This window comes from Alosa sapidissima, chromosome 13 (genome assembly GCF_018492685.1).
Source record: "Alosa sapidissima isolate fAloSap1 chromosome 13, fAloSap1.pri, whole genome shotgun sequence".
NCBI lineage: Eukaryota > Metazoa > Chordata > Actinopteri > Clupeiformes > Clupeidae > Alosa > Alosa sapidissima.
Genome location: NC_055969.1, coordinates 13,813,584 through 13,832,959, shown reverse-complemented (window position 1 = coordinate 13,832,959; position 19,376 = coordinate 13,813,584). Strand labels below are relative to the sequence as shown.

The following is a 19,376-nucleotide window of genomic DNA, read 5'->3' as shown; positions in this document are numbered from 1 at the left end:
ATCCTCTATAACAACATAACTTTCTTAGATAAATGATAAATTAGTATAATTAGACGACTAGTTGAAATATCAACAATCGAATAAATTCAAAGGCCTGACAGTAGCTATTTACAATAAAAAATAAACAACTATCTTTAAAATGTAGGCTACCAGAGAATGTCTAATAAGACAAAAACATGCTCTGACTGTACCCTGGCAGCCTATTGGACTGACAGACATTTTCAGTCTATCCCCTCCCCCTTTCCATGTCAATACAGTTTCCTGGGTAGGCCAGGACCTCCTTCCCAAATTTAACCCCTTGGGTGACTGGAGTTTCTACTTTATCCAAGTTTGCTAGCTATTACTTTCTTAACGGAGAGAAGAGAGACAGTCGAGGGAGGCGACTTCAAGCAGTCCCTCGCGAAATGGTGTTGATGGTAGAACAACCAGAACGAGCTCTCACTCCGCTATCTACACCAGAAGTAATCAAGTCTGTGAAGAAAGATGCGAGAACATTTCAACCCAAGTAGGTTTCGGAGAAAGCTATTTGAGTGCAAGCAGCCAGCCTCATACAACGGCCTGGTTAGCCAACTAAGCTAACTAGCTAGCTATTTCTATTGTTAAATTTCATGTTCTTATCTCAAGAGACATTGGACTTTTAAGACATAGCTGTCTCCTTGCATCTGATGATATCGTCTATCGGTTGTGAAATACTTAGTTGCATTACGCTAACGCTACCTGGTTATTTGGAGTAAAAAAAGGAACTATTGCAAACTTGTTTGCACAGACAAACATCTAACGTTACCTTAAATTGTGCATCCATTTTATTTTTCTCCGTTGAATATGGTAACTTTGATACACTTTTGACTTTGCACTTTCCCATCAGTTAAATGAGGCAGATTACTTTCAGTTTACCTTTTTCTTTTTTGCACGTTCGAGACGCGTGGCATCTTTTCTCTTTCGTCAGGCCGCTTTAGTTTTGCATTAATTAACAACAAGTTGTTCCAATGTCATCTTAGTGCAAATAACTAGAATTGAACATTCCTAAGCATATGTTTTATGTCATGTATGTCATGTCATATGAGTATACTGTTGTGAATATGTATACTCATATGAGTATACATAACACATTCATATAGTATAAATACAAAGTTGTAGAGGCATTTTGCATGGCAGTTAAATGTTCTTAACATTTTTTTGTTCAGGAGTGTTTGGAATGGTATGCATTCATTGCTAAGAAGTGTTATTTAAATAGACCATTGGTTCCCACTTCCAAATGAGTTACTCGTGATGTTTGTTGACAGACCACTTTTCCTTGCTTTGCTTTCTTTAGTGTTTCATTGACACTTGTTTAGCAACAATCAGTCTCCACATCCCTATTAATTGGTCAGAAACGTTTCCCTTTCTGCCTGAACTTTCAGCTCAGAAGCCGAGAATGGCGAAGACAAGCAGAGGAGAGTCGGGAGGATGGGTGTGGAGACTCCACTCTCCATGGACACCCCAGAGTCCGATGTTTCAGAGAGCAAGAAGAAGCCTCCGCTTATGAGGTATGTGTCTAGACCTAAGGAAAATTAGCTTTCTCTCCAGCAGCCCAACACATCCCAGGCCACCACCTGGCTTAGGGCCAGTTCCTCTGTTTACCTGTTCTAAACAGAAGCCAGTCAACCATGCTCTCACTGAACTGACCGGAGGGTAGTCAACGTGGCCATAAAGGCCGGGCAAGCAAATATGTTTCAACAGCAACTAATTGCGGTGTCCTTCCAGTAACTTCCACTGAGATACCTGGTATTCACTGGTATACCTGGTATATAAAACATTCTCAAGCGTGTGTTAGGGATGGCAATTAGAGTTCATTGTTTACTTTTGACAGTGAACTGGAGGTACACAGCAGCCGTTTGTGTATACCTGCGCAAAACGGCTTGGAGTGTGTTTGTTTACAAACTCCCATGTCACTGTCCAAACACTATGTTTTATGCAACCTTGCCTTGTCGGTTCAGTTTAAGCAGGAAGTGGTAGAAAACTCACGAATAAACCCTCACATAGAATGACCTATTCTGGATATTTGCATGTAGTAAAATTGTGCAACTTCAGAGATTCACAAAATTCCCCGTATGAGGTGGCGTTGTGACTTCATTGTGAGATACCACTGTTTGGTGCTCTACATTCTGTGCCGGAAATTTAGATGTTTCTCTTTTTGAGCCTCTTTTGAAGTCCACGGTCAGAAAAAGGCTTTGCTCCATGCAGGTTTCCTTTGTTTATTTTCGCAGGTTCAAGCCCGTCGACCAGCTCTCCCCACTGCAAAGTCCAAGCGACAGCGAAACAAAGTTGGAGAGGAAAAAGTCCCAGTCCTCACAGGTTTGTTTGTGTCCGTGCCGCTACAGGATCCTATTTTAGACCATTAGGCCTGACTCTTCCCCAAACCTTTCAAGCATTTACACAAAAGACGGTGTAGAATATGTGTGTCATAGGTTACCCAGTTGTCACCTTTGGGTTGTTAGTCATTGTGTGGAGTTCTGTCACAGAATGGAATAGCAGCCACAACAATTTGTTGTTGTACATGTATGAAGAGTCATTTGGTACAACACTTTTTCTTTTTTATATTTTTTTGTGTTCATGTTTCTTTTTATACTTCTAAGTAGTGATGACAGAGTAGCACACTTATCCTCTGATGTGTGTTTGTTTTGTGTCAGTGCTTATGCTGTGTGTAAGGTTTCTGTTTACGCCAGTTATTTATGACCAGTGTGCATGGCAAACTTTTTGTTTAATTATAGCGCACGTGCTGACCCCCATTGGAAAGTCACATGCTTCACACAGCACAGACGCAATGTCATTTTTCCACCTGTAGTTTTTTCCAAGGGGAGTGAATAGGTGCCGGATTATTGTCACATTCAGATGGTGAAGTAATTTGCCTGCCCTGAAGGTTTTTTGCCCCTTTTGTAAGCAAACTGGCAGGTGTAACCTATCACCGTAGGCTGAAGTTGTCCTGACCATTACAAGGCCTTATACTTACAACTTTGCAATGATGTAGTAAATATTTAACTTCCACCGGGTCATAAATAGCATTGGCAGAGAATAAAGAGCATTTTAAAGAACATAAATAATCACTGTTTATTTCTTTGTAGTTTTCCAAAGCCAATGCACAGTATCACAAAATCTTCAAGGAAATCAGCAAAGATGAAATACTCAAACAAAGTAAGTGACTTTTACCCCCCTCAGTATAACAATTTTCTATTGATTAGATACTATGGGTAGACTTTGAAAATAGGCATTCGAAATCATATTTATTTCATTAGGTTTTTTTAAAAGATATAATGTAATTTGATTGTAGTTTAGTTGAATGTAATTGAGTACAGTTCTATTGAATAATGAATAGAGGAACTGAATAGGCTACCGTTGTTTCCTGTTGGATAATATTTTGATGTGTGTTGATAAGAATGCTGCTCTGCACAGCATCATAATGTCTGCTGTTTGTCCTCAGGTTACACTTGTGCCTTGCAGAAAGACATCCTTTATCAGGGCAGACTGTTTGTGTCTGATAACTGGATCTGTTTTCATTCCAAAGTCTTTGGCCGAGACACCAAGGTAATTCAGCATTTTCCTTCCAGTTCTCAAATTCCTTGTTTACATGTCTTTTTTACCTGAGCCTTGTTGTTTGTTGTGGCATATTCCACCTGTTGTCTTGTGGTAGTGTTATGTCATATGTATAGATATGTTACTGAAGTGTTTGTCTGTTTCTTGGTCATCAGATTATAATTCCTGTACTCTCAGTAACTCATATTAAGAAGTCAAAAACCGCCATATTGGTGCCAAATGCCATTGTGATCTCCACAACTAATAAAGTGGTGAGTGACTGTTGGCCATGAAATGAAATCACAAAAATGTTCTGCATAATGATATGTAATTTGTATATTGATGTGGCAGTATGATTTTGCTGTGCTGTTAAAATGTGCTTCATTGTCAATGTTTTTATGTTTCTGTAGTGAGGTCCAAAAAATCTATTTTTATATTCATGTTTGTATTTTAGTATTGGTTATGTGATTGTTTATAACCTTTTCTATGTTGTGTTGTATTTCAGCACGTGTTTGTATCATTCCTGTCACGCGATGCCACCTATAAGGTTCTGAAATCTATCTGTATACACCTAGAAGTGAGTATCATACTATCAGTTATAAAACACTGAATACACATTTGTTTACTTTTTGCTCCAAGAAGAACTTAAAAAAGTACATTAACGACTGGCTCTTCTGAGGTGCCATTTCTTTCTGTCTGTTACTGTTCACACAGGTATTTATGTCTCTTTAAGATGGGTCTTTATCATGATTCTCTTTCACAGGGAGAGATTATAGGCTGCAGTCCCGTAATCTCGTCGGCTGAGAACAGCTTCAGAGCTGAATGTCCATCTTCACTTCCTCTGGTAAGCAGTTGTGTAGTGTAGTTATCTGTAGCAGAGACTTTCTAATGAGGAGACACAGCACTCAAAAAATCCTCCACAGAAATGCATGGGGTTAGTTTGTAACGCCAATATGGCAGTTGTCTACACATATCCCACCCCTTCCTCGGCAAAACGTTGACATGTGAATACACTGAGCCAATAATGTGCTGTGTTGTGAATACATTGAGCCAATAATGTGGTGTGTTGTGAAGACATCGTGCCAATCATGTGTTCTGATCTCGCCACTGGAGCAAGATTGGTGTCGTGAAGCCTTGCGCACGCGCATTTCTGCCGAATAGGATGCCCGATGAGTGCCCAAAAAGCGTTGCAATATGGCCGCCGAGTGGAGGGACTTGCCTAAAAGGACTTTGGCTGTAGTGGGTATACTATGATGTAGCAGTTAGCTATAGTGGGTATACTGTGATCAACCTGATGCTTTTTAGGTGGGTATACTGCGTAGTCCTGCGTTTCACGTAGACTACACCACTGCTGGTTAGTGTATTGTAACTTCTCTTATTTAACAAGATACTTCTTCAAACCCAAGAATACCTCTGTTATCAATTTACAACCAAGTTCTTACTCACTATGTGAGTTACGCTTACTATGTGAGTGACTGTTATTTCCCTTGCAAATTAGTAGCACAGCATCTCCTCTTGTTTCAGAGTGTGGTCACCGCAAAACATGTTAATTTAGCTTCCTTGTTTCCTGTGTGTGTGTGTGTGTGTCTCTCTCTCGTGTCATGTCAAGTCAGCTTTATTTATATAGCGCATTTCATACACAGAGGTCATACAATGTGCTTTACATAAACACAAGCAAACGTGAATAGCTAATAAAAGCATAGAAGGGCAATAGTCAAAGAATAGTTTAAGAATTAAAGAATTAAAAAAGAACATATAAAACACACAAGGTACATAGTACCTTAGTACCTACCATAGTACCTACCAAAGGCAATAGTTTAAAAGTGCTTAAAAGGTATTTATTAAAACAAATAAAAAACAACATAGAATGATTATACTAGTCAAGCAACCAGTGAACAGCAACACTCTATTATCTATCTATTTCAGGATTTCTCTGCTGAGTTCTCCGACTTAGATGGAGTGGTGCGCCAAAGGAGACAGGAGATGCTTGAGAGCAGCAGCTCTGGCTCACAGACGCCCGACTATGAGAAAATGGCAGGTGGGTGGAACTGAACACTGCCTGTTCAGTGGTCATAGATTTTTCGGGATGGGAACTGGCCTCATGATGGTCAGGTTTATGTTACACTTGTAACCATCATGATCACAGAAAAAAATAAAATACAAATTGCTTGTCTAGCTTCAAGTTTTAGTGATTGTTGTAGGACTCAAATTGTATATGGTAACACTATTTGCAACAAGCTTGCAGCTCATTTGCTAGTTTTAGGGGGTGTTTTTGGAGCAATAATAGTGAATTATATAAAGTATAATTTATATAATATAATATAGTAAACCTGGGTTCAACTCTTTTTGTACGATCTCAACATCTTCATCAGGCCTCTGTTGAGATTGAAACGTTGCCATTTTAGAGTAAATAAAGTCTTTCTTGGAGCTCATATACAGTGTGCAGACCATCTCCCTCTCTCTCTGACACGTTTTGTCTGGGACCTGTGAAAATATATGTTGGATGTGCGCACCCGTTTCCACAAATTCAGCTCTTTTTGGACCACACAATCCTGCTGTTCAGAAATGATATAAATAACCCTAAGCTAATGAGTGATGTGTTACACATTGCCTTGTGTGTTCACATCACTAGATCCAGTCCACACCAGTCCATCCTGTGTTTGAGATCATAGTTGACATGAACACCACCCTTTTGTGTACAGTCTATTCTATTTACTCATCCATCCTTGCCAGAGTGGTTTGATGTGATGTGTGATGTGAAGTTCAATGGAACCAATTTCTTTATTTAAACGGAACAATTTTTGTGTGTGTGCACTTAAGAGTTTCCCAGCCTCCCAGAAAATTTCCTGAATGTGGTGAAGAATGGCGAGGTATCAGTTCACGCCGACATTCACCTCCAGACACCCAGCGCGCGCCACGGGACTCAGCCCAACGGTGAGTAATCGCTTCCCAGCGCCACTAGCTCTCGACGTGGTCACACCACCTGTGGAAATTTCCATTGTTTGTGTTTGGTTTACATACGTTCAATCTTTTTCTCTGCCGCAGGCACCAGCAAACCTGTCCTGGGAGACGTTCACCAAGACAAACCGTCGCAACCATTGTCTCTCAATACTCTTCTGCTCATTTATATGTTTCTGTGAGTGTACCAATTGTTCAAGTTGTCCGTGTCAAAATAGCATCAGATGTCATCTCTCCGACATGCCCAAACTTGCAAAGAGGTGTTGGCCTAAATCTTGTATCAACATGTGAATGATTCTTGTTTTTCTTTACAGAGTGTCCATCCTTGTCCTGTCTTCATGTTACATGGCCTTCAAAATTGTCGTTTTGGAACAGAGGCTGAATTCCCTGGGCTCAGTTGGAGAGTATCAACACAATGAGTAAGCTCGTCTTTTCCCCAAGGGTGCTGTTGGAGATGTTGAGCCCAAAAAAAAAAGATACACATGGGGTCAGCCAGGGCACTGGACTTGAGCCCATTCCCAGATAGTCTTATTGCTAACAGTAACACTTTATTGAAATTGCAATCCACCCTTCCCTCTCCCCGGTCCTTCAGATATAAAGGATCAAGGACTCATATCCTGTTGGTACAGTGTACCTTTTGTTGTGGATTATATGGGGTAAGAAATACCTCAGAGGCAGATCAGGAGACTTCACCCGGCTAGCCTTACAAAGTCACATGGGCCACTGCTCAGAGGACGTACCCAGACTGTAAAAAGAAAAATGGGAGAAATAATGAGAGCTGGTCAGCTAGTTGCCGATTCTTACAGTGTAGCTTTCTTTTCGTGTTTGTTTGTGTGTGTGTGTGTGTGTGTGTGTGTGTGTGTGTATGTTGTGTCTGTGGTGCTCTCTCTCAAACAAGAAGTTTACTGTTCAGCTTTGTTCAACTTTTTCACAATGACCTGTGCCCAAAGCACAAAATGTGCATAGAATTATGCTGACACATTCATGTCAGTTAAAATGCCATGTCAGGCAAGCCTGTTCCAGGATATTAGAAGCTTTTTTTCCCATCCATCTTCCATCACCATCAAATTTGTCACTTTGTTTCCAGTAATGCTGTACACCACCGCCCACACTCGGAGGTCAATGCAGAGATGTACGGAGAGTTGTCCACAAATCTCTTCAAACTTGAAAAGGTAAGAAGCAGTAGAACAAGAAGTTATATGTTCCTTTATAGACCCAGCTGTCATGGCTGATGAACAGTTTGAACAAATATGCCGGCTTCTTCCTTGTGCCACGCCTGTGTCTCATTCGACTTGCTGAGTAAAGGGAAATTCGTGTGTGCCCTTCACTTTCATCATGCCCTTGTTGATGGCTAGCTAGGTTAGATCATCTACAGGTGTGTTTATGGATGGTAGAGCAAGGCTATCATATAAAGCTTAAGGCCATGGTTGATCCCCCTGAATGTCGTCATGGGAGCATGTCTGCCAAAGATGTGATGTGTGGGTAATCACCACTGTAGTCACACTATCCTGCAATTTGCAAAGCGTTTAAGAGAGCACCTCCTCTTCGTGCCGCTTGTCGGTGAGGTCATTAGTAATGGAAACTGCAGTAATTGCTTAAGTCATATTCAGGTTTGGAGTAGAGAGGTATTAGACATGCATAACAGTAACGGCTAGACTTGCCAGGGAGCTAACCATAGACTGAGAACCGGATAAGCCTCACTGCTTAAACATTTATGGGAGCTGTTCTCTCGAGGCTGTGAGGCCAACTCAAGAAGTCTGCTGGGCTTCTTTGCGGCTGATGGATGTGCTCTCAAGTATTTGTGTTGTAGGTGAAGTGCTGCGTCAAGTTCATAGTTGATTTTTCTATAATCACTTCCTTGTGTGCCCCCAGATTCAAAGAAACCTACGAAAGCTCCTAGAAGAAACCTGAAAAACTTGATCTCACCTGTTAACGTGATGCCGCCTTTGCAAAAACCTGGGGGAGAACCATGCAAAGGCCAAACAATTCTTTTGAACGAAGAGCATCCGCTGTTGTGCAATATGCAGAATATTCTGTCTTCTACTCAGGACCACACAACACTTTTGCATTTCTCACAATGTATTTCATGGCTGGTAGAAGAACAGAAGACGTAAGCTTTACTCACAGTTCTATAATTGGACTGTGCTTGGGTGTATAAATTGGTCCCAAGGACCTGCGATTTCCACATTTCATAAAATATGGTCAAATCACAAAGACCTGCTGTTCATATTTATCTTTGACATATTTCAGATGGCAATAAAATATTTATAGTTTGCTTAAGATCCTCTAATGATGCATTAAGCAGCCTACAAGTAGTTTTCAAGTGCCTCGCTTTTGGATGAAGACAGCATTCAATTACAGTATGTGGTACATAATAGTATATTGTTGGGTGACTGTTTTTAAATTGTCATTTTATTTCAGTTGAATTAATTTCTAACATAATGAAATGTTAGTCTCACCAGGTTAACACTAATTTGTTGCTATTATATAGTAATTATTGCCTACTAATGTCCATTTGGGTCTAAAGTTTCAAAAGGGAAAAAAAAAGTCTGTAGTTTAAGCATTACCAAAACACAGGCCTGTAATTCCCACTAGTGGTAGAAACACATTTGAGCCTGAAAAAAATGTTTTGAAAAAAGGAATTTAAATGTTAGAATTTAATTGATAGAATGTACCTATAGATTATTGTCTGTGTCTTAAAGTTCTTTAGCTGCACTAGATTTAAAGATTAATTGAATTTGCAATCTTGACTACAAAATGGTGAGAGCTAGATATTACAAATGTCAAAATAAAAGCACTATTGTATTTCAATATTGTACATTTTTTTCCTGGAGATAATGTCAAATTTGACACAGACTGATTTTTCATATATATATATATATATATATACACACACACACACACACTTTGCCATGTGTTACAGATTTGCAAGTAATTGTCCGATAGGGGTAGAGTGTAATTTAAGTATGGCTAAATAAAAGTGTGTTGTCAGAAGTGTCAACAGACCTATTTGTGTTTAACTATTCTACCTCTATGTTCCTGTGCATGTCAATATCGATTGTAGACAATCATCTCTCCCTGGGCATAAAATATACACATGTTGATTCAAGACAGTTGTTTCCAAAATAAAGGCATGATTTATTGTACAAAGTACTAGATTGTAGAAGGCAGCATTGTCAGGGAAGTGCTTTGAGAAAGAACATACTAATAGTTAGTTGTTATTGACCTTTTCTATGACATTAGCATCTCTATACAAAAAAGCATGGAAGATCAATTCCCATTAAGCCAACATGTAAATCAATATAACAAAATACATTAACCGCATCTTTTTTTCCCCAGGTGGGAGGTCACAAAGTTAGCAAACAATTTGATTATGAAGGAAAGTGAAGTATCAAATGCAAGTTAAGGCCAGACAAGTCTGTGTTACATTTGTTAATGCATTTCCCTTTGCCAAGAGAATGTCGCGTGTTGAGTCTTATTAAATTCCAAATGACACTTCACTCAAACTTGATTCCCTGTGCCAGAGGAAGGTCCTTGCTGTAGTTGATCGTGCTGTGGGAGGGAATAAAACAAATGTGAGAAAAAGGACAACCCCGTGATCAGAAAAATGCAGTTATGTGCACTTTAGATGTGCACAGCACAGTGTTATAATAATCACTTTCCCTCTCAACTCGTGAGTGTCACCAAGATTGAAAGACAAGGATGAAAAGAAAACCACACCACCCCTCCATTTTGTGGTGAGCAAACTGTGAAATATTCTACGACCGTGCAAGTTTGTACTCAGTGTTTGTACTGAGTACTGAGCAAGTTTGTACTCACCACACACACACACACACACACACACACACACACACACACACTTACCATGTGGACCTTCTCATGTACTGCTTCCAAGAGTCGCTTCCTGACTCCCTGCCACCTCCTGTGTGTTTCTCGCCACCTAGAGGCAAGACACACTCACGTGTTAGCTCTGAGGTTACCAAACCTTTTCGTCTTCAAGCCACAGTGAAGTTCACACTTACATTGCACATAGCCATATGATCATGTATGTGAGCACACTCTCACATTAACTCTGAGGCTATGACATTTCTTCCTGAAGCCACAGGGATGTCAGTGATGATAGGATCATATGATTACACACTTATTCTTCATTTTGTACTTTATGGGTGAATGACAACAATTAAGAAGGTACCCTAGTTCATTTACAGAAAGATCTTTGTTTTTCTTTCAGTTTTCATGCTACTATTTCAAGCAACCACACAAGTTCATTTTTGTCCTTGTATGTGTGAAATAGCCATTATCTTCAAGGCAAAATACGGTACTCACCAAAGGCTCCTCCGATTTCAGCCCCACTGGTTGGAATGTTGACATTCACAATGCCACAGTCGGATCCTTTGGGCCTGCAGACAAATCATGGCACAGAGGACGACAACCAAACAGTGGCCCTTAACTCAAGGTGCATATTAAATACTCAAGTCACTTGAAATGTAATTAGAAACAATTCAGAATAGCCATATCACCACAACAAAGATGGGGGGGGGGGGGGGGGGGGGGGATGGGGGAGAGACAGCTGGAACCCTTTTTTTTTGGGCAAAGTAAAACCAGGAGCGGCGTGACTCACCCAAGCCAGCGGAAGACTCGGCCCATGTCCTTGGTGAAGATGCTGCTGGACAGACCCTGCTTGACCTCATTGTTCCAAGCAAAGGCCTCCTCCTCACTCTGAATGAAAGAAAGAAAGAAAGAAAGAAAAAGGAAGAAAGAAAGGTAAATACTGGACCTCACAACGTCATGCAGGCTACAGGCCTGCTTATGTAATCCCTCAGGCAGAAGCCATGTGTTAGAAACTATGGACGCTGCCAAGATTCTGCTCACCATCATACTCAATATGGAATACTTTTTGTAAGATCCTCTGCGAGATAGTGAGCATAGTTTACTGTGGTGCAAACTGTTGTAAGAGGATAGAAAGACAGTTCTAGACTGACCTTAAACTTCAGGACATAGAGAATGGGGACAAAGGTTTCCGTGTGGACAATGGGAGCGTCGTGTGCCAGCCCTGTGATAATAGTGGGCTCCACGTAGTTTCCGGGGCGATCCATTACCTGTTCAAAGGATAAATGCAGTGAGTCATAATAGGGGTCACTGCTAAGTCTGAGAGACTATGATGATCCCATTCATTTAGCACATAATAGTAAATGGCTGCATTGAAATGACTCATTTACCAAGGTAGTAGATCCTAAAAATACACTCATAGGGTGAGAATGATAACAAAACACAACTGCTCAATAGACAAATGTGAAACCCGGACGCTTTCAGCAGATGCAACTCAATGGGACTGATCCGAGTTCTGACTGATGCGAGTTCTGACTGTACCTTCGCGCCGCATACCACGGTCCCGCCCTGCTGCTTGGCTTGCTCGATGGCAGCCAGGTACTGGTCCACGGCTTGCTTGGTGTGCAGAGGTCCGTACAGGGTGTTGGCTGTAGGCAGACCATTTACAATCAGGATTTCAGAGCTTTCAGACATGGGGAGAGTGTCTCTAGAGTTACCACGGTGGTAATAATGCTTTTGGGAAATGTAGTCCTTGAGAGTCCAATCCGACTCTTTACAGAGCTACAGGCTGGCTTATGGCAATTAAAGACTAACACTTACGGTCCCAGGGGTCTCCGATGCGGACTTGTTTGTACGCTTTGCTTATCCTTTGCACCACTTCATCATGGACGCTCTCATGCAGCATCTAGGCAACACACAACATCGAAGACAATCATGTAAATCAAAGCCCCTTTATGCAGAAAATGGAACTGACTCTTTTCTAATGACATAATAATACTAACTTAATTTGAAAACCTCATAAGCACACAAAGTAATTGCTGTTTTCCATGTAGAAGGCTAATTAGGGGTAAAGTGAATGGACAGCAGATACTGGGGGTCTGTTTGAAACAGAACACAGCTGCCTCACTGCCTTCAACTGTATAACGAGTTACTTAGCGTAGCAGACATCAATGTATCAGCTTTGAACTTTGTTTCTAACGGCCTAACAAGAAAGCCGTTGGCAGGATACCGACCGCTGACTTAATCAATGGGAGTTGAAGCAGAGACGTTCTAAAGAATCTTCGGTTGAAGGCAGCATGAAGGATACATATACGCGGTCTTTAAAATTCGGCAAAACAAAGGTATCTTAGAAGGCAGAATTTTATACAAATATTTGATTTGGAAATGCTTCAATGCCTTGCTGCCACTACATGCTACCTTAGAAGGCAGAATTTTTCCTGTTTCAGACACAGCCTGGATGTAGTAGGGATGAAGTCCTACAGGAGGTACATAATCTTAAAAAAGTAGCAATCTCTCGCATACCGTCTTCATTTGCAATTTTAACGTTTCGGTCAGATGACCATCATCAGGATGTTGGTGACCCTGTGGGCCTTCTCCGTCGCACCAGTCCCAAGGAGGTGTGCAAAAGCACTCAACGTTCCAAGGTCCATAATCTTACCAGTCTCCTGGTGGTGGTGCAGCGCTGTCCAGCAGTGCCCACAGCAGCAAAGACCGCAGATGGCACCACAAGGCTCAGGTCGGCATCCTCGAACACTGCAACAGGAAGACACAAGAGATACGATGAGAACGATGCACAACAGCTTTACCGAAAGTGCTTAAGAAAGGTCAGGCATCTCTTACCGATAATGGCATTGTTCCCACCAAGCTCCAACAACTGGCGACCTGCAAGTAAAGAAATCAAATTTAGCTCAATTAACAGTTTATTTAGCAATGATATTCCTGGCAGTAAAGATGAATATGATTGCCTACATCTCCATAACCACAACATAACAGAGGCAATTGGGGATGAGGGTCAGTAGCAGAATAGGCATTCAGTGTAGCAGGCTTGCCTTAGCCTCAGAATGATTAAACATTTGGAGGTACCACTCCCATTTGTTTCAGTGCTAATTCAGTAATTGTACTCAGTGGGCAGCTGGCATTTTTAAAAATAGTGTCCAACACGTCCGCCCACATCCTCACAAACAAGCCAATTAGGTGCCACATTACAGATGGCCACAAATTATGTTGCCCATGTGGACTGGCTGATCCTCTAAGCAGTAATTTACCAGTTCATCCACCAATCAACACAGACAACATATTTTTGTGTCCAAGAGTAATGTGGTACCCGATTTCCATGTTTGTGAGCACCTACCAGACCCTATTTTTAAAGATGGTGGGGGCACACTGAAGAAGGCACACGCCGAAACGCGTATGTGCAAATAAAAGAGTATGTATGCATAGTGCGGCCTCTCTCCTATGTATAACTATCCAGGCCAGCACTCTTAAAGTTTAGAAATAGACAAATTGAGTGAAGCCTGCTCCTATCCTCACTAAAGATGGTGGGGGCCAACTGGCTGAAGCTAACTGTAACACCCCCCCCTCCCCCCCCCCAAAAAAATATGTAGCACCTAAAAACAGTACAAAAAAAACGTTCGACTCACCAAACCTCTCCTGCACCATGAGAGACACCAGCTTGCCCACGTGGGTGCTGCCAGTGAAGGATACCAGATTCACACGCTCATCCTTAGCCATCGCTGTGCTGTACAGATCAAGCAAAATTAAGGAATGGACACAGAGACTTGAAACCATACACATAAAAGTCCTCTTTTAGTCCTCTCTATGAACAACATAGTATGATCAACTTATATTTTTAGCTTTCACAGCTCTACAAGAATGCAAGTTGAAATTTGTGATGAAATGAAATAAGGCAGTGTTTTGACGCTGTTCCGATCAGACATACCCGATATCAGCACCACCACAAGTCATGGAACAGATGGCACCAGGGAGGTTGTTCTGCTCCAGCACCTCAGCTACAATTCTGCACAGGAAATAACACAATACATAAGACAGAAAATGACAGTTACTGTATGAATAATTGTGCCACTGTTTAAATATTCTCAATACATGTTGGTGAATCTTAGCTTGCCCAGTGAATCAGTGGGTCTTCACACCAGAGTGCAAGATCCTAATCTCACTCACTTTGTTACAGCAACACTCGTAAGAGGGGTTGTGGGGGCTCCTTTCCTATTGGAAAGAACACACACATGTTTCATATACATACTAAGATTTGTGAAAACTTGGTCTATGCAAGTGGAACAAAACAAGTAACCAATGACTTACTGGGCCCTTTCAAAGTTACAGAGAACAGTAAATCTGTAGTTAAGATGGCACATTACACCAAATGTCTGATTTAAAAAAAAAAAAAAAAAAAATGCTCATCTCTTAAATGAATTGTTTTAAATACACTAGACACAGATGCTGTGATTAGGGGGATGAGGTAATAAAAAAAGCGCTAACTGGCAAGGTTAAAGATCAAATGAACCATCTCACCAGAGACAGACGTTGCCACAGATGAGGGCGATAGCGTTATTCCAGCCGTAGACGGCCACGGGGAAGTTGAACGCCGTGATGATGCCCACCAGGCCCACGGGGTTCCACTGCTCGATCAGGGCATGGCCCGGTCCTACAGAAACAAAAACACAACCCTGTAGTCTCTCCCAAGAACCACTCGCATGAGCCCCCAAGGTGTTACAAGAGCATGTATGCAGTCCGTATTAGGAGCGGAAAACACTATTCACACCTCACGTGGAGGTCACTACATTGAAACTAAAATTGAACACCACAGGATCCCATTATACATATCTAATGGAAACTATTAAATGGCCACCTCAAAGAAATTAGTGCCTAGAAATTTATGCCACAAGAGAACAGGCATAGGAATACGTGTACATACAAATACATGTACTGCAATATGCTAAATACATATTAGTAGAGCTGGCACAAAGCATAGTTTAGCTTTCACCATAGCTTTTTCCATATACCTAGACTAGTACTCTCTATTCAAAAACATACATTCCAATTCATGAGTTCATGTAAAATGTAAGGGAGTATACAATTCCTCAGAAGTTGGTTAATATACTGCAATTCTAAGGTTTCTGTTTCAACACCCAGCACCATCAAACACAGACAACTGCCTATACTCACTCTCTGAGGGAAGGACTGGTCCACCAATCATGCGCGACAGGCCGACAGCGTAGTCACATACGTCGACGTACTCCTGCACCTCTCCGACTCCCTCTACATAGATCTTCCCCATCTCCAGAGACACCTGTGCCCAACAGACATGAACAGTTGATGAAGAGTTGAATGGTGGCTTTGCCTTCATGTCAGACATGAGAATTGCTCTGATAAGTACCAAAACAAACAGACAAAACAAAACAATCCCAGTCTCTCTAGTGCAGGGGTGGGCAAACTGCGGCCCGCCAAGCACTTTAATCCGGCCTGCCGAGCATTTAATTCGGTTATACGGCTGCTCGCTATTTTTTTCCTGCGATAGACGACGTTGGTTAGCTTTACTGCAAACTGCTTTTTACTCTTCTTAGAGAACATTTACAATGTCAATGTCAAGACATCATGTTACATAGAGATGATGGGCCTACTCTTTGTTATCTCCTTTGCAGCTGATCTAACTTGAGCGTTATGCTACTCCACTTAATTGGGAACGCGTCTGAGCGCTCACGAGAGGGAGAGAGAGCGGCAGGTTCAAGCTGGCTTGTCTTTGTTGATATCTCCTTCTTATAAGAAACTTTTAAAAGGAAATCATGAAGGCAACAGTAGTGCCCACTACCGACCATTTATAAATTGTGAGGGCACAGCCAGGTACAGCAGTAGCCATAGCGGAGCGAAGCTGGCAGAACGTGTGAATTGTTCTTAAAGCGACAGTGCACAATATATAAATTTGTTAAACAGCATCAAATTAGCAGTATTTTTTAAGCAATTAATATTTTAAAACAACATTACTTTGGATACTAAATGATGAAAATTTTATTTTTTGTGTGTGTGTTAAAGGTAAACTATGCAGTATTGGCAATTTCCTTACTGTTTTCGCTTCTTTTTCACTGGCTCTGTCATGACGAATGTCTGAGAAACTCCATCGCTACCTTTTTCTAGCCGGTGCCTGGCGTGTATGTGTATTTGAATGCAGTAAAGCAATTTGTTACACTCGTTATACTTCCTGACACTGAGGCCGTCGGCCCGCCGGCCCACAGTTGCAAGGGTGGTTTTTCCGCTCACAGGCGCTAGGGGGGGAAGCGAGACGGCCACCATTCAACCCGAAAAAAGTCATATAACCATTCCAATAACTCTGAAGCAGTTAAATGAAGGTAAATTAAGCTAAAAAACGTCCATATTAAGCTAAAAAACCTGCATAGTGTGCCTTTAAGGGACGGCAGGGGGTGGGGGTGCGGCCCGCCGGCCAATTTTCAAAACCCAATGTGGCCCTTGAGCCAAAAGGTTTGCCCACCCCTGCTCTAGTGCTCCAGAGAAGGCCTACTCACCAGGCTGCCGAGGACTTTGATCTTCTGCCTCAATGCATCACCGATTTGCCTCACGATTTCGCCTCGTTTGGGTGCTGGAATCTTGGTGAGGGTAGAAGAATTAGAGAAGAACAGAGGGAAGGTTTAGTTGGAGTCTGAACAGTAAAGCAGTTGGTGAGTTGCCCTGTATTTGTATTTCCCATTTCCGTCAGGACAATTCATATGTCCTCAAGAAGTTTTATGATTGAATTTCAAGTAGAAATGGACATGACGGGCTCATGCACATATGGGGAACAGGTACCTATAAAGGAAATGAAAAAAAAAAAACCCAAGGACATTAGAGCTGATCCACAGACTGGTGAGCAGTAATTCACTGCATAAGGTTCAGCAGCAATGACATCTGGCTAAAACAGAGTCCATTTGCAGAAGCTGTTGAGTTCATGTCTAAGTATGTCTAACATTTTCTTAATTCTTAATAATAATACTAATAAAAAGGAACAGCAATAGACCAGAGCACTGCTTTTCCTTGCTCTGCACAAAGCTGACTGTATATAAGACAGCTATTATGTGGTGTATTATGTGGTATACTGGTTTAAATCTGGGTATGAGCTATATTCAGAGTTTGTGGACATAAAAAAAATGTTAAGTGAGGCTACAAAAAAACTCTTACATCGGTCCAGACTTTCCAGGCTTCTCTGGCCTTCTTCACAGTCTCTTCATACTCTTCCAAGGTTGCCTTGAGAAAGAAGTAGACAAAACACATAGGTCCTGCTGGTTTTCACATCCTATTCAGTATTATGACCTTACTCACAGCAATCTAGCTCATACAAATCAAAAAATTAACTGATGACATCAATTAATTTATTGATTTTTATAAATAAAAAATAAAAGGCTTTGATGACTAAAGTACAGGATTACACTGTTGATGCCCACAACATCTAGCAGATAACGTTTACAAAATTGTGTCAGAAAAAGAAAACTCATTTAGTACCTGCCGCACTCTGGCAATTGGCTCGTTGTTGGCAGGACAATATGAAGTGACGACCTTGGGGGGGAAGCACAACAGTTAGGCCTACAAACACATTCCACAGACCATGTATGATATACCCAATTTATGCAACACAGTATCATTCTTATTGGTGCATTTTATCTTAAGATCCGAGGCAAGACAAATACCTCACTAAAACCATTTTATTTGGGTAAGCTAAAATGTCAAAGTCGGTATTAACTATTTACTTTCAGTAAAAGCAACTATAGTGGAACATTTACTCTGTGCTTGTAGTGCTTGGCTATCGTTAGCCACTAGGGGGGATCCCTCCGAAATGTAATGACTAACGTCAGTTCAAGTTCACGTCTCCCTTCGACGTTATACAAACTAACGTTATAACTTTTCAGTTGCAACCTGTCAGCAACTGTCCGGTAACGTTACATTGTGGAGTTTTCTAAGGTAAGCACTTAACTGTAGTTAGCAAATATAACACTCATTTCAATCTGCAAAGCCCATTGTTCCCAGCCAACTTAAAATACACATCTTTAGCTTACAAAAGATGTCATGGCATGCCATCTACAAAGGTCTAGAGAACTCAACAAAAGCATAAAGTAAGTATACTCATAACTAGCGAGCTCAATATCTAAGCATTAACGTTGGGTCAAATAATTTAGCCTAGCCTGCTAATGCTAGCTAAATCGATATCTAACTTGCTCAACTAACCGGTTGCAAAATGTCACAACGACTGGTATGTGAAGCAATGCAACAGGTGAGCACATTAGTAAACTTTAGTTCCCAACTTGCCAACACAAGTGTAATCCTCCCCTGGAACGATTGTTCATTGAAGTAATTTTTGCAAGCCTGGTTGCTAGGCCTTTACCACAAGGATCCTGCAACCATCTTTTGTACTTATATTTAGAAAGAGAACATGTGGTAAATCTTCTTGTCTTACCTCACCCTTGCCTCCCCAGGTCCCGTTGTAAACACCGTCATTGTCTTCTTTGAGACCTAGTTCTTTCAACCATGCGTATTTCGGCTGGTTTATGAGGAGTGTAGACATTGCTGCAGTGGGTCGAAAACTAAGCGAATAGACCTTTTTCCTGAGGGCAATGTGCCTTGCGACGGTCAAAGCGAGCGTGCGCTGCATGTTGGTGAAGGGGTGCAATAAAACGTACGTCGTTACATATACGCCACGCCGGTGTGCGCCTGCCTTCTCACCGATTGACAGACATGATTGGTCGAAAAGTGCCTCTCCCTCTTGCTGCCTGACAACGTGGTAGTAAAGAAAGATAAACTTTATAAACTGTGTGTTACTATACACTTTCCTCTGGTAAACCTCATTTGGTTGGGGTTGTCGAATGTCGACCGGCATTGTGAGGCTAGTACTAGTAGTCAACATACTTAACATATAGATTTAAAGTGCACTCATATATTGCATTACATGCATTAATATTCACATCCATGTTGCCACTATATATGGAATAATGGTTAATTAAAGTTGTGTTATAATGACACGTTTTGTCAGATAATTAATACTA

At 41.3% G+C, this 19,376-nt stretch overlaps 2 protein-coding genes across 2 annotated transcripts; one reads left to right on the top strand and one right to left on the bottom strand.

The window, feature by feature from the left end:
- Positions 1 to 287: 287 nt before the first annotated feature.
- LOC121680038 (GRAM domain-containing protein 2B-like) lies at positions 288 to 9,318 on the top strand. The gene is made up of 14 exons (XM_042059182.1): positions 288 to 505; positions 1,401 to 1,526; positions 2,247 to 2,334; positions 3,102 to 3,171; positions 3,458 to 3,561; positions 3,726 to 3,821; positions 4,055 to 4,126; positions 4,313 to 4,393; positions 5,476 to 5,587; positions 6,370 to 6,483; positions 6,595 to 6,685; positions 6,822 to 6,926; positions 7,595 to 7,679; positions 8,380 to 9,318. The coding sequence occupies exons 1-14, from the start codon at positions 405 to 407 to the stop codon at positions 8,416 to 8,418; spliced, it is 1,284 nt and encodes a 427-aa protein (XP_041915116.1). The 5' UTR covers positions 288 to 404; the 3' UTR covers positions 8,419 to 9,318.
- A 303-nt stretch (positions 9,319 to 9,621) lies between these two features.
- Positions 9,622 to 19,019, bottom strand: aldh7a1 (aldehyde dehydrogenase 7 family, member A1). Its single transcript, XM_042059181.1, has 18 exons — positions 18,791 to 19,019; positions 17,842 to 17,895; positions 17,521 to 17,586; positions 16,872 to 16,952; positions 15,520 to 15,643; positions 14,866 to 14,998; positions 14,515 to 14,559; positions 14,276 to 14,353; positions 13,977 to 14,074; positions 13,177 to 13,218; positions 12,995 to 13,089; positions 12,157 to 12,241; positions 11,878 to 11,984; positions 11,490 to 11,606; positions 11,129 to 11,226; positions 10,834 to 10,907; positions 10,372 to 10,447; positions 9,622 to 10,059 (listed from the first exon to the last, which is right to left on the bottom strand). Exons 1-18 carry the CDS (start codon positions 18,983 to 18,985, stop codon positions 10,005 to 10,007), a joined length of 1,623 nt encoding a protein of 540 aa, XP_041915115.1. The 5' UTR covers positions 18,986 to 19,019; the 3' UTR covers positions 9,622 to 10,004.
- Between the last annotated feature and the right edge of the window lie 357 nt (positions 19,020 to 19,376).